This window comes from Ranitomeya variabilis, chromosome 2, assembly GCF_051348905.1.
Source record: "Ranitomeya variabilis isolate aRanVar5 chromosome 2, aRanVar5.hap1, whole genome shotgun sequence".
In the NCBI taxonomy this organism is placed as follows: domain Eukaryota; kingdom Metazoa; phylum Chordata; class Amphibia; order Anura; family Dendrobatidae; genus Ranitomeya; species Ranitomeya variabilis.
This window is the reverse complement of record NC_135233.1, coordinates 900375888-900393226: the sequence shown is the minus strand read 5'-3', so window position 1 is coordinate 900393226 and position 17339 is coordinate 900375888. Positions and strand designations below refer to the sequence as shown.

General features: G+C 42.4%; 1 protein-coding gene across 1 annotated transcript in view; it reads left to right on the top strand.

Moving 5' to 3' along the window:
* Window positions 1–17339, top strand: part of NAALADL2 (N-acetylated alpha-linked acidic dipeptidase like 2) — a 1269517-nt gene that overhangs the window by 722378 nt on the left and 529800 nt on the right. Inside the window, exon 5 of the mRNA XM_077290507.1 lies at window positions 9713–9857. Within this exon, the coding sequence (XP_077146622.1) occupies window positions 9713–9857 (145 nt within the window). The remainder of the gene's footprint in view (window positions 1–9712; window positions 9858–17339) is intronic.

Below are 17339 nucleotides of genomic sequence, written 5' to 3'. Positions count from 1 at the left end.
GCAGTTTCGTCGCAAGGCCAAAGCAGTCAGGGAATCACCAGATTCGTGGTCGGAAAAACTGTATGTAGGGCAACATCAAGAATACCATCACCAACCCTCTCTCAGTCACCCATGTCCACCGGCACCCCCGCTAGTTCCACCGTATGCAGCTCTCCAGCCCAGCTCACCCTACATGAGACTCTCATTAGGAAAAGGAAGTACTCATCCTTGCATCCGCGTACACAGGGTTTGAACACCCACATTGCTAGACTAATCTCGTTAGAGATGATGCCCTACCGGTTAGTTGAAACCGAAGTTTTCAAAGCCCTGATGGACTATGCTGTACCACGCTACGAGCTACCCAGTCGACACTTCTTTTCAAGAAAAGCCATCCCAGCCCTGCACCAGCATGTAAAAGACCGCATTGTCCATGCGCTCAGGCAATCTGTGAGTAGAAAGGTGCACCTGACAACAGATGCATGGACCAGTAGACATGACCAGGGGCGTTATGTCTCCATCACGGCACACTGGGTTAATGTGGTGGATGCAGGGTCCACAGGGGACAGTAATATTGGGACAGTTCTGCCTAGCCCACGGTCTAGGAAACAGTTGGCTGTAGGCGTTCGTCCCCCCTCCTCCTCCTTGTCCTCCAGCAGAAGCGAGAGCTTGTCCACAGACCGCAGTCGCACGACCACTCCATCCACAGCTGCCACTGTTGCACACGAGGTGTCCAATTATGGAACAGCTTGTGGCAAGCGTCAGCAGGCTATATTGGCAATGAAGTGTTTGGGCGACAACAGACACACCGCGGAAGTTCTGTCCGAGTTCTTGCAGCAAGAAACTCAGTCATGGCTGGGCACTGTACATCTTGAGGCAGGCAAGGTAGTGAGTGATAATGGAAGGAATTTTATGGCTGCCATAGCCCTTTCACAACTGAAACACATTCCTTGCCTGGCTCACACCTTAAACCTGGTGGTGCAGTGCTTCCTGAAAAGTTATCCGGGGTTACCCGACCTGCTGCTGAAAGTGCACAGACTTTGCTCTCACATCCGCCGTTCGCCCGTACACTCCATCCGTATGCAGAACCATCAGCGGTCTTTGAACCTTCCCCAGCATCGCCTAATCATCGACGTTGCAACAAGGTGGAACTCCACACTGCACATGCTTCATAGACTGTGCGAACAGAGGCGTGCTGTTATGTATTTGTGGGAGGATACACATACACGGGCAGGCAGTTGGATGGCAGACATGGAGTTGTCAGCTGTGCAGTGGTCGAAGCTCCAAGACCTGTGTCAAGTCCTTCAGTGTTTTGAGGAATGCACACGGCTGGTTAGTGCAGACAACGCCGTAATAAGCATGAGCATCCCCCTAATGCGTCTGCTGATGCAAAGTTTGACACACATAAAAGAGCAGGCATCTGTCATCATGGCTTCCCTCGTCCTCGGCTGCAGTCAGCCATTGTCTGCTCAGGGAAGTCTACAGGACGAGGTGGTGGGCAAAGAGGAGGAGGACGAGGAGGATGATGGGGATGAGTATTTTTTGGATGAGGAAGCTTCTCAGGGGGCAATAGAAATTGCTGGCGGTGCAAGGCCGGGTTCAGGGTTTTTGAGGGAGACAAGTGACGTGGATTTGCCCGAAAGTGCTCCTCAACCCAGCATATGCACTGACTTGACAACTGGAACATTGGCCCACATGGCGGATTATGCCTTGCGTATCCTCAAAAGGGACCCACGCATTATAAAAATGATGACCGATGACGATTACTGGTTGGCCTGCCTCCTTGATCCTCGCTATAAAGGCAAATTGCAAAATATCATGCCACATGAGAACCTTGAACAAATATTGGCAACCAAACAAGCTACTCTTGTAGACCGTTTGATTCAGGCATTCCCAGCACACAGCGCCGGTGATGGTTCTCACACGAGCTGCAGGGGGCAACAGGGCAGAGGTGTTAGAGGTGCACAAATCAGAAGTGGCGTAGGACAGAGGGGTTTTCTGACCAGGTTGTGGGGTGATTTCGCAATGACCGCAGACACGACAGATACTGCAGCATCAATTCAAAGTGACAGGAGACAGCATTTGTCCAGTATGGTTACTAACTATTTTTCCTCCATTACCGATGTTCTCCCTCAACCGTCATTCCCCTTTGATTACTGGGCATCCAAAATAGACACCTGGCCTGAATTGGCCAAATATGCATTGCAGGAGCTTGCTTGCCCAGCAGCTAGTGTGCTATCAGAAAGAGTATTCAGTGCTGCTGGTTCTATACTGACCGAAAAAAGGACTCGTCTGGCTACCCAAAATGTTGATGATCTAACCTTCATTAAAATGAACCACTCATGGATTTCTAATTATTTTGCTCCACCTTACCTGGCTGACACCTAGCTTTCCTGTAAAAAGGTCTTGCTTTGGGACTGGTATTACTGACTGTTCCAATCTCTTAATTTGCTGCTGCTGTTTGTCCAGCATATGACATGTTTACACCTCCCTAAATGGCCTAACTCCCCCTACGGGGCCGTGGTCTCGCCACTTGGTGCAAGCACCCGTCAGAGTGCCGTTTGTCTGAAGAGGTGGGTGTGCCCACTTTTGGTCGACGGCACTAGCACTGGGTCCCTCATAGTACAATGAAGTGTCTCTGGCGGTGGTGGCGCGCACCCAACGTCAGACATACTGTTGTAACATGAGGGGCCCTGGGCTTGTACCGCCGTCCAGGAGAGAGTTTCCCCCACCCAGGTCAAACTGTGCTCTACCACTTGCAAAATTATCTCTCGATGCTCCACCACTGTTTAGTCTATGCGCTGAAATCCTTCAATGGCTGGCACAGACAATAACAATTTGTTGACATGTATGATGCTAGTTAAAATAGTCAGGGGCCCTGTCCTACATTTACACCAGTAAATACTTTGCGCCAAATTACAATGTCAGAAAGTCAGCATAGGAGCACACCCCTGTACCTCAGTGTGCCACCCTTTTTTTGTGGGGGGGGTTGTTTTTTTGGGGAGACATTAACAACATCTATTTTGTTTTTGGGAGTACTTAGTGTGTCAGACACTCCTTCCAATTGTCCTCCGCTGACCACACCAATGCTGCCTGTGTACCCCTGTTGCCAAATTTAAGCTGCATACAGCCTATTTTCTTATTTTAGGCCTAGGAAGTCTGTCTGCGGTCCCTCCTTCCAAATGTCCTCCACTGACCACACCAATGCTGCCTGTGTACCCCTGTTGCCAAATTTAAGCTGCATACAGCCTATTTTCTTATTTTAGGCCTAGGAAATCTGTCTGCGTTCCCTCCTTCCAATTGTCCTCCGCTGACCACACCAATGCTGCCTGTGTACCCTTGTAACTAATTTAAAAATGCACAGAGCCAACTTTTTTAGTTAACACATACTATTTTTGTCTGTCTGCAGCGCCACTCAATCACGCTGTCCTCCACTGAAAAAGCTGAGCTTCAACCTTCAGGCTCTCAATAAGTATTTTTTCATGTCACACTGCAGTTGCCCTACTACTTTGGTTGGGGCCTAGTAACGGTGTCTGCCGCTCCTTGGTGTTCTCCTCAGCCTTGGTGTTCTCCTCCAGGTTTCCTTGTCTGAGCTTCAAACTTCAGGCTCTCATTAAGTATTTTTTAATGTCAAACTGCAGTTGCCCTACTACTTTGGTTGGGGCCTAGTAATGGTGTCTGCCGCTCCTTGGTGTTCTCCTCCTCCTTGGTGTTCTCCTCCAGGTTTCCTTGTCTATTATTATTATTTTATTATTTATTTATTGTTATAGCGCCATTTATTCCATGGCGCTTTACAAGTGAGGAGGGGTATACATAATATAAACAAGTACAATAATCTTGAACAATACAAGTCATAACTGGTACAGTAGGAGAGAGGACCCTGCCCGCGAAGGCTCACAATCTACAAGGGATGGGTGAGAATACAGTAGGTGAGGGTAGAGCTGGTCATGCAGCGGTTTGTCTGAGCTTCAACCTTCAGGCTCTCATTAAGTATTTTTTAATGTCACACTGCAGTTGCCCTACTACTTTGATTGGGGCCTAGTAACGGTGTCTGCCGCTCCTTGGTGTTCTCCTCCAGGTTTCCTTGTCTGAGCTTCAACCTTCAGGCTCTCATTAAGTATTTTTTAAAGTCACACTGCAGTTGCCCTACTACTTTGGTTGGGGCCTAGTAACGGTGTCTGCCGCTCCTTGGTGTTCTCCTCCTCCGTGGTGTTCTCCTCCAGGTTTCCTTGTCTGAGCTTCAACCTTCAGGCTCTCATTAAGTATTTTTTAATGTCACACTGCAGTTGCCCTACTACTTTGTTTGGGGCCTAGTAATGGTGTCTGCCGCTCCTTGGTGTTCTCCTCCAGGTTTCCTTGTCTGAGCTTCAACCTTCAGGCTCTCATTAAGTATTTTTTAATGTCACACTGCAGTTGCCCTGCTACTTTGGTTGGGGCCTAGTAACGGTGTCTGCCGCTCCTTGGTGTTCTCCTCCAGGTTTCCTTGTCTGAGCTTCAACCTTCAGGCTCTCATTAAGTATTTTTTAATGTCACACTTCAGTTGCCCTACTACCTTGGTTGGGGCCTAGTAATGGTGTCTGCCGCTCCTCGGTGTTCTCCTCCAGGTTTCCTTGTCTGAGCTTCAACCTTCAGGCTCTCATTAAGTATTTTTTAATGTCACACTGCAGTTGCCCTACTACTTTGGTTGGGGCCTAGTAACGGTGTCTGCCGCTCCTTGGTGTTCTCCTCCAGGTTTCCTTGTCTGAGCTTCAACCTTCAGGCTCTCATTAAGTATTTTTTAATGTCACACTGCAGTTGCCCTACTACTTTGGTTGGGGCCTAGTAATGGTGTCTGCCGCTCCTTGGTTTTCTCCTCCTCCTTGGTGTTCTCCTCCAGATTTCCTTGTCTGAGCTTCAACCTTCAGGCTCTCATTAAGTATTTTTAAATGTCACACTGCAGTTGCCCTACTACTTTGGTTGGGGCCTAGTAACGGTGTCTGCCGCTCCTTGGTGTTCTCCTCCAGGTTTCCTTGTCTGAGCTTCAACCTTCAGGCTCTCATTAAGTATTTTTTAATGTCACACTTCAGTTGCCCTACTACATTGTTTGGGGCCTAGTAACGTTGTCTGCCGCTCCTTGGTGTTCTCCTCCTCCTTGGTGTTCTCCTCCAGGTTTCATTGTCTGAGCTTCAACCTTCAGGCTCTCATTAAGTATTTTTTATTGTCTTGCTGCAGTTGCCCTACTACTTTGGTTGGGGCCTAGAAACGGTGTCTGCCGCTCCTTGGTGTTCTCCTCCAGGTTTCCTTGTCTGAGCTTCAACCTTCAGGCTCTCATTAAGTATTTTTTAATGTCACACTGCAGTTGCCCTACTACTTTGGTTGGGGCCTACTAACGGTGTCTGCCGCTCCTTGGTGTTCTCCTCTACTGAACAAAGCAGTGCCGCCTGTTTACTCCTGTTACCAATTTTGAACTTCATTCGGCCCACTTTATTACTTGGGCCTACTAACTGTGTCAGCCTCTCATTACAGTTGTCCTCCACTGAACAAAGCAATGCCGCCTGGTTAGTCCTGTTACCAATTTTGAACTGCATTTAGCCTACTTTATTCTTTGGCCCTATATCTGTGTTTCTTCCTCATCCTGCCCATTGCCCAGCCACTGCTAGATGAGTCTGCTGGTACATTGACCCAGACCACTACATTCCCCTTGCACTCTACACAGCCAAAATCTGACCCTGCTGAAAGTAAGGTTCCCCTTCCCGCATGCTATACCACCTAACACAGGGACAAAGAGGAAGGTGCAGATGAAAGTGCAGGTTCCCTCATCAGGTGGGGGACATACTCGTTGGCGACGTCACTGGCACAGGGCCCCTCAGAGTACGCAAAAGTGTCGCTGCCGGTTGGAGGTGCCCCCGCCGTGCAAACACACCGCTGTACTTTGAGGGGCCCTGTGCCAGTGCCAATGCCAACTAGTGGGCCCCCCTGCTTTCTCAGGATCACAGCACTTGCAAACTTGACATACTTACCTCTCACTGCTCCACCGCCGTGACATAGTCCTCATTTCCTGGGCCCACTAAAAACTTGAACCAGCCCTACCCCCCACAACTTTAGCCAAATGACCCCAATTTCCAATGCCTATCTTGCACATTATTATTATCAAGTAAATTAAGATTGACAAGCTTCAGTAACAAGAATGGATGTTTTTGTCATTAAAATGGGCACTGTAGGTGTTTTCCTGGCCTCCACTCACTGCCGACTATGCCTCCCCATTGACTTGCATTGGGTTTCATGTTTCGGTCGATCCCCGACTTTTCACGATAATTGGCCGATTTCACTCGAGTCAACTTTTGACAAAGTCTGGTTTCGCAAAACCTGACTCGACCCCAAAAAAGGAAAAGTCGCTCAACCCTAGTCACCGGGAATGGTTTTTACTTCACAGGTGTACCCTGTCAGGTTTAATAAGTGGGATTTCTTGCCTTATAAATGGTGTTGGGACCATCAGTTGTGCAGAAGTCTGGTGGATACACAGCTGATAGTCCTACTGAACAGACTGTTAGAATTTGTATTTGGGCAAAAAAAAGCAGCTAAGCAAAGAAAAACGAGTGGCCATCATTAGTTTAAGAAATGAAGGTCAGTCAGTCTGAATAATTGGGAAAACTTTGAAAGTGTCCCCAAGTGCAGTGGCAAAAACTATCAAGCTCTACAAAGAAACTGGTTCACATGAGGACCACCCCAGGAAATGAAGACCGAGAGTCACCTCTGCTTCTGAGGATAAGTTTATCCGAGTCACCAGCCTCAGAAATCACAGGTTAACAGCAGCTCTGATTAGAGACCAGGTCAATGCCACACAGAGTTCTAGCAGCAGACACATCTCTACAACAATTGTTAAGAGGAGACTTTGTGCAGCAGGCCTTCATGGTAAAATAGCTGCTAGGAAACCACTGCTAAGGACAGGCATCACCAGACTTCTGCACAACACAACTGATGATCCCAACACCATTTATAAGGCAAGAAACCCCACTTATTAAACCTGACAGGGCACACCTGTCAAGTGAAAACCATTCCCGGTGACTACCTCTTGGAGCTCATCAAGAGGATGCCAAGAGTGTGCAAAGCAGTCATCAAAGTAAAAGGTGGCTACTTTGAAGAACCTAGACTATAAGACATAATTTCAGTTGTTTCACACTTTTTTGGTAAGTATATAATTCCACATGTATTAATTCATAGTTTTGATGCCTTCAGTGTGAAAGTACAATTTTCTTAGTCATGAAAACACAGAAAAATCTTTAAATGAGAAGGTGTGTCTAAACTTTTGGTCTGTACTGTATGTAGTATTTTATTTCTCGCCGTATCAGTCTTCCTTCTGCAGCCAGTGAAGTTGGATAATATTATTGTGAGCTCACATTTCTGAGATGTTGCAGACAGACTTCCAATTTACAGTCATATGAAAAAGTTTGGGCACCCCTATTAATCTTAAGCTTAATGTTTTATAAAAAAAATTTTTTTGCAACAGCTATTTCAGTTTCATATATCTAATAACTGTTGGACACAGTAATGTTTCTGCCTTGAATTGAGGTTTATTGTACTAACAGAAAATGTGCAATCTGCTTTCAAACAAAATTTGACAGGTGCATAAGTATGGGCACCCTTATCATTTTCTTGATTTAAATACTCCTACCTACTTTTTACTGACTTACTAAAGCACTTTTTTTGGTTTTGTAACCTCATTGAGCTTTGAACTTCATAGCCAGGTGTATGCAATCATGAGAAAAGCTACTTAAAGTGGCCAATTGCAAGTTGTTCTCCTGTTTGAATCTCCTCCGAAGAGTGGCATCATGGGCTCCTCAAAACAACTTTCAAATGATCTGAAAACAAAGATTATTCAACATAGTTGTTCAGGGGAAGGATACAAAAAGCTGTCTCAGAGATTTAACCTGTCAATTTCCACTGTGAAGAACATAGTAAGGAAATGGAAGAACACAGGTACAGTTCTTGTTAAGGCCAGAAGTGGCAGGCCAAGAAAAACATCAGAAAGGCAGAGAAGTAGAATGGTGAGATCAGTCAAGGACAATCCTCAGGCCACCTCCAGAGATCTGCAGCATCAACTTGCTGCAGATGGTGTCACTGTGCATCAGTCAACCATACAATGCACTTTGCACAAGGAGAAGCTGTATGGGAGAGTGATGCAAAAGAAGCCGTTTCTGCAAGCACGCCACAAACAGAGTCGGCTGAGGTATGCAAAAGCACATTTGGAGAAGCCAATTTCTTTTTGGAAGAAGGTCCTGTGGACTCATGAAACCAAGATTGAGTTGTTTGGTAATACAAAAAGGCGTTATGCATGGCGGCAGAAAAACACAGTGCGTTGTATAGTTGACCGATGCACAGTGACACCATATGCAGCAAGTTGATGCTGCAGCTCTCTGGAGATGGTCTGAGGATTGTCCTTGACTGATCTCGCCATTCTTCTTCTCTGCCTTTCTGATGTTTTTCTTGGCCTGCCACTTCTGGCCTTAACAAGAACTGTACCTGTGTTCTTCCATTTCCTTACTATGTTCCTCACAGTGGAAATTGACAGGTTAAATCTCTGAGACAGCTTTTTGTATCCTTCCCCTGAACAACTATGTTGAATAATCTTTGTTTTCAGATCATTTGACAGTTGTTTTGAGGAGCCCATGATGCCACTCTTCGGAGGAGATTCAAACAGGAGAACAACTTGCAAGTGGCCACTTTAAGTAGCTTTTCTCATGATTGCATACACCTAGCTATGAAGTTCAAAACTCAATGAGGTTACAAAACCAAAAAAAGTGCTTTAGTAAGTCAGTAAAAAGTAGGTAGGATTATTTAAACCAAGAAAATGATAAGGGTGCCCATAGTTATGCACCTGTCAAATTTTGTTTGAAAGCAGATTGCACATTTTCTGTTAGTACAATAAACCTCATTTCAAGGCAGAAACATTACTGTGTCCAACAGTTATTAGATATATGAAACTGAAATAGCTGTTGCAAAATAAACCATTTTTATAAAACATTAAGCTTAAGATTAATAGGGGTGCCCAAACTTTTTCATATGACTGTATGATGTTGTTTCTTCAGGAAAAAGTCCATAAATGTCCAGTGATGTTGGTTCCTCCCATGGAACCACATCTAGCTAGATGATTGGGCCCTATTGCACACTGGCAGCCTACATGTATAGCTTTTGCCATTCATTTCTGTGGATGTGTAAAAGCTTTGAAATATAACTGAGTTTGCGTAGCATGGGCATTAAAAATGTGCGGACCAGGTAAAATTCAAACTTGTCTAGCTGAATGGATTTTTTCAGGACATTCAATTCACAGAGAAGTTATTTTCTGCGACTTTAATTTCCCTTATTATGCTTTGAGGTCTCTCTATACACCAAAGCATATTAATTATAAGATGTAGGAAATAAAACAAATCCTTATATTTGCCCTACTGCCCACTTTTCTGGCACCTCCGCTCCTCACTGTCTCTTGCCTAGTCCTAATCTCATGTTTTGATTGCTGGAGAACACACTGAATTCCTTAGCTTCTTCAAGCTAGGTAAGGACTTCTGGCTCTCATGAGGCTCTATATGGTTTTGTGCACGTAAACGAGAGTTCATAATGTTATGATGTCATGGTATGAGCTGTGACCTAGTTTTGTGCATGTGCAGAGCCATCCCAGGCTACACATTGTATTACCGTGTAAAACATATTTTGTAGATTTTAGGACATTTAATTAATTTTGTGTGTTTGCTTTTCATCCTAGCTTTCATTGTTGGAAGAAACTGGATTTGGAGGAGTGCTTATTTACATTGATCCATGTGATGTTCCTGACATGCAAAACGACAAAGGATTTATGCTTTCTTTAAAAAGTGGAGGATTTCCATTCACGTCTGATTCTTCTATGTATAGTGAGTTATGGATATAACACTGTTTTTACATTTGAATAACCAAATTAAGAAAAACCAAACTCCAACATGAAGACTTTTTTTTATCTAATATTTTTACACAGCCCCTACTGCCAATAGTAACCAATCCAAGCTTAGTTTATAATTTTAAAAACTAATCTAAGAAATTCAATACATCTTTTCTGTTCCTCTGTGCAACAATGTGTTAGGACTGGCGGAATGCACCAAATATAAATAAGAGGCGATATAAGGTGCGTTCGCAGTTCAGGGTCCACCGTGCAGAGAAGACACCTGCTGCTCGGTAATGGCGGACAATATGGCGGTATTAATAGATAACACACACGGGATAGCTTCACCTGGTATGAAGGAAGCGAACCCTGTTGTGTCACAGGACCTTGATACCGCAAAGAGAGCGCAAGCAAGAAGTCACAGAACTCTGCCCCAAGACTCAGGGTCAGAGTGCCTCGAGACCTCTTGCTCTCAACACCACAACAGTGGTGTCAGGAGTAAACTAAACGTAAAATAGATTTAGCACACTGGGTGCACGCAGCCCCACTCTGGTGACACCACTAACCGCCCTAACTAGGGACAGGTAAGTGCACTGGTTGCGCACGGTGCCGCACTGGCTAACCCTGCTGTTAGATGCTATAGAGTGTGCCTGGTGCTGGATGGCACTAACTGGCACTAGACAGCTCCAACATTCGCGAGCATTCATCAACACTAGGGATGGGAATGATTCAGAGCTTTCACCAGAACAGGCATACATCCACACACACACAATAACTGATTTATACTAGCGCATGGCCGTGCGGCCATGCAAACCTTTTTGTAACTGTAGCTCTCCAGGACCTTCCTAGTGATCCAATAGGAGCCGCTACAGGACCTGAGCATGTGACCCCTGACCACCAATGAGAGATTGACCCGTGGGCATGCTCAGTAGGGGAAAAGCAGGACATAGTCCCTTGAACGTCAGGTCGCCACTGATCAGTGCTGTCTACAAGGGCTGAGCCTGGAAAGGCAGCAGTAACCAAGCGCACAGTATCAGCTTGAGCCAGACTCTGGGATCAACTACTCTGCTGAGCAGGTTACGCTGTGGCTGGAGGAGAATGGGAGACCACAGCGGACATGGTTCAAGATTCCCCCTGTGCAGCGGTGGGAACTCGACACCTAATACAATGCTATTTTTTTCTTAATTATGGATAAATTGGGTCCATAGTGTCTCCAAGCCTTCCCCATCTTAAAAAATCATTGAGACAGAACAGCAAGGACAACAGTTTATTAAGCCAAACAGAAAATTCATTACAAAAGAAAGGAAAGGTATCATTGCTTCCTATATTTTTCCACATTCTCTTTGCAGCCACTTTATTTCCTTATTTTTGGAGCTCAAAAATTTCACCTTTACATTCAGCGTCATACTAATAAAGTCAACCCTTAACATTTCTTACCTTTATACAGTATATTGTAGCACTGTGAGCAAAAAAGCATAAAGAATCCTATTTTCACTAATATTTGTCATTACTCATTTCTGAATTTTAGAGCCATATAGGGTATTATTTCTTGTTTGGTTTGTTGCAGACAGTCTAAGCTAAGTTTAACCCCTTAACAACTTATGACATACTATGACTGCCATAAATCATCTCCCTGACATTGATGCAGGCTCGCAGCTACCATCGGCCTGTAATAGCTGCAGGTGTAGGGGAGCAGCTGTCAATCTGTAACAGGAGCATTAACAGAGGGCTGGCAGGGAAGCATGCTCTTCTATTCCTCAACGGTGCCCTCGTGACATGATCATAGGATGCCAATGTGCTGAAGACCCCTGTGTCTCTCATCATGATACTCCTGGGAGATCCAGCCTGTGGTTGACGTAAATATTTAATATTGCTGCACCACCACATTAAGGGTGTTAGGTCAGAGCATTCCTACATGAACAGTTTCCTGGAAAGTGGATTAGTTGTCGTGGGCCAGTTTAATGGCCACCAAGGTCTCCCGATCTGACCCCCTTAGAATTTATCTTTGGGGTCATCTGAGGGCAATTGTCTATGCTGTGAAGATGTGCAGCATTTGAAAATCATGGATACTGGAAGCCTGTGCTAGCATTTTTTCTGTGGTGTTGCTATCAGTGTGTCAATAGTGGGAGAAGAAGGTTGCAGTGACAATCCAAAACAATGGGCAGCACTTTGAACACATTTTAGAAGTGGTCATAAACTTGTAAATAACTCATGAAAGAACAATGTTACGTTAAAACCAAGCACACCATTGTTTTTCTTGTGAAATTCTCAATAAGTTTCATGTGTCACATGCCCCTCTTCTCTTTGGAAAAAATAAAGTTGGATACAAAATGGCTAACTTCAAAATGGCCGCCATGGTCACCACCTATCTTAAAAAGTTTCCCCCTCCCATGTACTAATGTGCCACAAACAGGAAGTTGGTATCACCAACCAATCCCATTTTATTTAGGTGTATCCATATAAATGGCCCACCCTGTATGAAATAAATGAATCTGATTTGTAAATGGCATAATGAGAAAAAAAATTAAAACACCAGACCTGCAGTTTTACAGTCCCTGCAACAGAAAAAAAATTCTAACAGGCAATAAAAACATTATATTTACCTCAAAAATTATATAAATTATAATATTATACTATCTCTCTTCTGTACCAGTCTGTCACTGTAAACTTGTTTACTGTAAATGATATATATAACTCTGTATGTATCCCCTTTCTCATGTGCAGCACCATGGAATTAATGGAATTCCATGGAATTAATGGTGCTATATAAATGAATAATAATAATAATAATAATAATAATATTAGCTTGAGGTGCAAAAAATGAGTCCTCACATAGCCCCGATATTCAAAAAAAATTAAAATGGTACAGTTCTTTGTTTAAGAAAATTCAGAATTTTTTTTTACCACTTAAATAATGCAAAAACTATACATTTGTAGTATTTGCCTAGTTGTACTGACCTGTAGAATTATATTTCCAGGGCAGTTTTATTGGTAAATTAACGCTGTAATAAAAAAATAAAGGATTGCACTTTTTTCTGCTATTTTGCCCTACTTTGAATTTTTTTCCTGTTTCCAGTACATCATATGATAAAATGAATATTCTCTGTAAAAATAACAACTTGTCCACAAAAAGCAAGACCTCACATGGCTATATCAACAAAAAAATTAAAAAAAATTATGGCTCTTGAAATAGGGTAGGGGGAGGCAAAAAAGAAAACAGAATAAAGAGTTAAAATGTTGGGGCATATTACTTTGCAATAATATTTTGAAACATAATTGCAGAGTAAGCAGCTCCATGAGATTGTGCAGCTGCAGGAGCATGAATCCGGTTGTTAGATCTAGCCGGACTCCTCAAAGAGAAAGCAAAGATGGATTGTTATTGTTACCATCTCTTTTTCTGCTCACTGTATACACATAAACACATATACAGGTACACCATATACACGTAAACCATATACAGTTCATTATACCGTCTAACAAGCAATAAGAGCATGTGATCACTGAGACCCCAAAGGTAGCAAAATTTGCTGGGCCCTAATAAACCCAATTCATCTTTGCTATGTCATAAATAGGTTAATTTTGCCCTGTAACTGGGGCTAATATGGCAGCCCTGATTCAAAGGAAAATTAGATTAAAAAAAAAAGAAATTAAATGTTGAATGCCCAAAGGTCTTTTATGACCTTAAAGGTGAACCATGAGTGAAATGAACGAATGAATGAAAGTAGTAAAAAAGAAAAGAAAAAAACACTCCCAGTTTGAAGTAATGTTACTAAAGGTACCTTCACACTAAGCGACGCTGCAGCGATACAGACAACGATGCCGATCGCTGCAGCGTCGCTGTTTCGTCGTTGTGTGGTCGCTGGAGAGCTGTCACACAGACGGCTCTCCAGCGACCAACGATGCCGAAGTCCCCTGGTAACCAGGGTAAACATCGGGTTACTAAGCGCAGGGCCGCGCTTAGTAACCTGATGTTTACCCTGGTTACCATTGTAAAAGTAAAAAAAAAAAAAACATACTCACATTCCGGTGCCCGGCGTCCGCTTCCCTGCACTCCTCCTGCATCCTGTGTCAGCGCCGAACATCTCCGGCATCTCCCACAGAGCAGAGCGGTGACGTCACCGCTCTGCTTTACGGCCGGCACTTACACAGGATGCAGGAGGAGTGCAGGGAAGCGGACGCCGGGCACCGGAATGTGAGTATGTGGTTTTTTTTTTACTTTTACAATGGTAACCAGGGTAAACATCGGGTTACTAAGCGCGGCCCTGTGCTTAGTAACCCGATGTTTATCCTGGTTACCAGTGAAGACATCGCTGGATCGGTGTCACACACACCGATTCAGCGATGTCAGCGGGAGATCCAGCGACGAAATAAAGTTCTGGACTTTCAGCAACGACCAGCGATCTCACAGCAGGATCCTGATCGCTGCTGCGTGTCAAACACAACGATATCGCTATCCAGGACGCTGCAACGTCACGGATCGCTATCGTTATCCTTGTAAAGTCGCTTAGTGTGAAGGTACCTTTACTCCACACCAGACTAAAAAAAAAATATATATATATATTTTAAATAACAGAGAACAATATTTAAAATAAATTTTGCAGGTTATAAAAAAACAAACAAAATAAATGTTTTTTCTTTTTTTCACCTCAAATACAAAAGTAACATAAAAATAAGCTCTCCACAAAATGCAAAAAAATCATAAGATACAAAAAAATGATTTGAATATCCAAACGAGAACATTTTAGAGCTCTTAAAACTGCATATTGAAAAAAAATGTGCCTAATAGGAATAAGGCAACAACATGACCCAATGTTTAACTTTCACCATCAATGTCATATTGGGTTTGAAAACAAAACAATTTATGGAAGGGTGAGATATACACATATATTCATATTTATTTTAATTTATTACTAGAAGTCTGAGGATACAAGCCAAAAACTGAAAATATAGATGTAAAACCCAGAGGTTGCAGACATAAGTGAAAATATAAGGCTATTTTTAGACTTTCAAAGCAGCTGTAGCAACCAATAAGCAATCCCTAAAATTGAGTCTTAATGTCATGGACCTCAGCTGTGGTTTCAGAATGAAAGATAGTACAGTGACTAATTCCAGTAGACTACCGCATGCAGATAACATTTTCATCTATGTTTATTGTAATGCTTACAGAAAAACTGAATATCCAATAGTTTTGGGATTGTTCTTATGTCATTTAAAATGTGGCTACATGTTTAGCTTCACATTTGCTAAAAGAAAATATCACATTTTGTGGTTATTGCTAAAGACAAAGATGAGGCTATTTCTGAAATATCAATTTGCCAATATCGAACATTACATTGAGACTTGCTTTGTTTAAAAATGACAATATCTGTATGTGCTGTAAAGCCTGGTGAGGCACAAGAATCAGCCATCATGTCTAGAGGAAACTCAAGGATAGAGGAAACTTGAAGCCATTTTCTGGCTGTCAGACAAGGTTGTTAGAAATTCGCAGCATGAAGTACCTTGACAGCTCAGTGGGAAAATAATTGTACATTTTCTCAATATCTTACTATATTTGACCTGATGTTCTATAAAGTGCCCTGGGAGCTTCTAAAGTAAATCGAGCACTTTAGCTGTGGCCTGCTCATTTTTAGCTTGTGTGCCAAATATATTACCTTTTACCAGTTCAACATTAAGATGTTGTTTTAGTTGAAGCATGTGATTTTCTACATTTTTTTAAAGTTAAGTGGACTAAATATTTGAACATTTCTTTTAGTCCATTGATCATTTATATTATCTCAGTGCCAATAAAGTATTAACCCATTTCATATCTTCTCTGTCAAAGTATTTTGGACATATTCATTTTTTTTTAAACAAAACTTATTAGACCTAGTCTGAATAACATGAACTCTTGAAACCATAAAATCATCAAATAAAAAAATCCTCTTCTAAATATTTATTAGAGTTCTTTATTATGAAATTAAGCAATTCTTTCTCTTATTTGTAGAACAGCTTGTTAGTAGAGATGAATGAATATATGTGGGTGCATTTCAAATATATTTGAATTTGACAAAAATCAGCATTTCCTAAAATGTGGAATTTTTCTAACTTGATTCCACGTGGACTCAGCAAAATAGCAGCTGCTGTTCATTTTCACCATTTTTCTAAACCTCTAAGAGCCTTCAAAAAGTGAAAAAATAAAAAAATACTCATAACTAAACTCTCCAGCCTCTACGATCCTCACTCTCACCTGTCCAGTCCTCGTTGCATCATATGATCTCCGGTGCTCATTCTGAAATCCCCAAGCCACTCACATTGAGTCAGGATTTTGAAGCATTTTGCTCAAAATCACAACACACGTTGTGACATCATGATGTGACTTTTTATGTGCTCACGCAAAACCCCCTGAGCCTCATCTGAGCCAGAAGTCTCAGCTTAGTGTGAGAGACCCTAGAATGTGAGTGCGAGCAGTGGAAATCAGAAGACGTGATTAGGACCATATGAATGATGGTGATAAGCAGTAGGGCTAAAGAGGGGAGTATAAGGATTTTTTTATTTTTTACTTCTTGGGTTTATTATGCTCTGCGGTCTGAAGAGACCTTAGAGCATAATAAAGGATAATATATTTGCTGATAACTTATCCTCATATCAAATTTTCTAAGAATTTTGTCTGAACCACTCGTCTCTACTTGTTGCGTCTTACTACAACATCCTTATAGGCTTCAAAGAAAGACTGTAACTAAATCACTCAGAAAATTATGTTAGTTGTCATCAGTCAAAAAGATGGAGATTTGTATTAGCATTTTTATTATTTGCTTACTTAATACAGTGCAGTAATACTTTTTCAACTCCAGCTTAATTGACAGACGTTTTGATCTTTAAATGAGTTTTCTGCTATACTGCAAAATTTTTGTTACCCTTAATAAATAAAGATGAAGGAATCAATTCACAAAGGAATGGCTTTGCGTTGAATTTCCTCAAATTCGTAGGTCCCTGCAAATCTTACCACTTTTAGATTTGCGAGAATCACTAAAAATATGCCTGGTGCCTTTTCACATACTATTGAAAACTTTGAGAGCAGTCTAATCATGCCAGGGCCAAGTGGGCTTTCTCATAGTGCTTTGGAGCTATCACATCACCTGGTCTAGTGAAACCAATCAAGGGGAACCATTAATGGGACCATAACATACAAGTGCCTACCCAGATGCACAATTTTAGATTTTTACAGAACAGATAGTAGGACAGAATGCATAATTCATTCCATATTAGGATACAAAAAGGCCTATTATGATTGTTACACAAGTGATCAAAATTGTTGGTATCCCTCATTTAATGACCGAAAACCCCACAATGGTCACAGAAATAACTTCAATCTGCCAAAAATAATAATAAATAAAAGATCTATGAAAATGAACAAATGAAAGTCAGACATTGCTTTTCAACCATGCTTCCACGGAATTAAAAAAAATAAAACTCATGAAATAGGCCTGAACAGAAATTA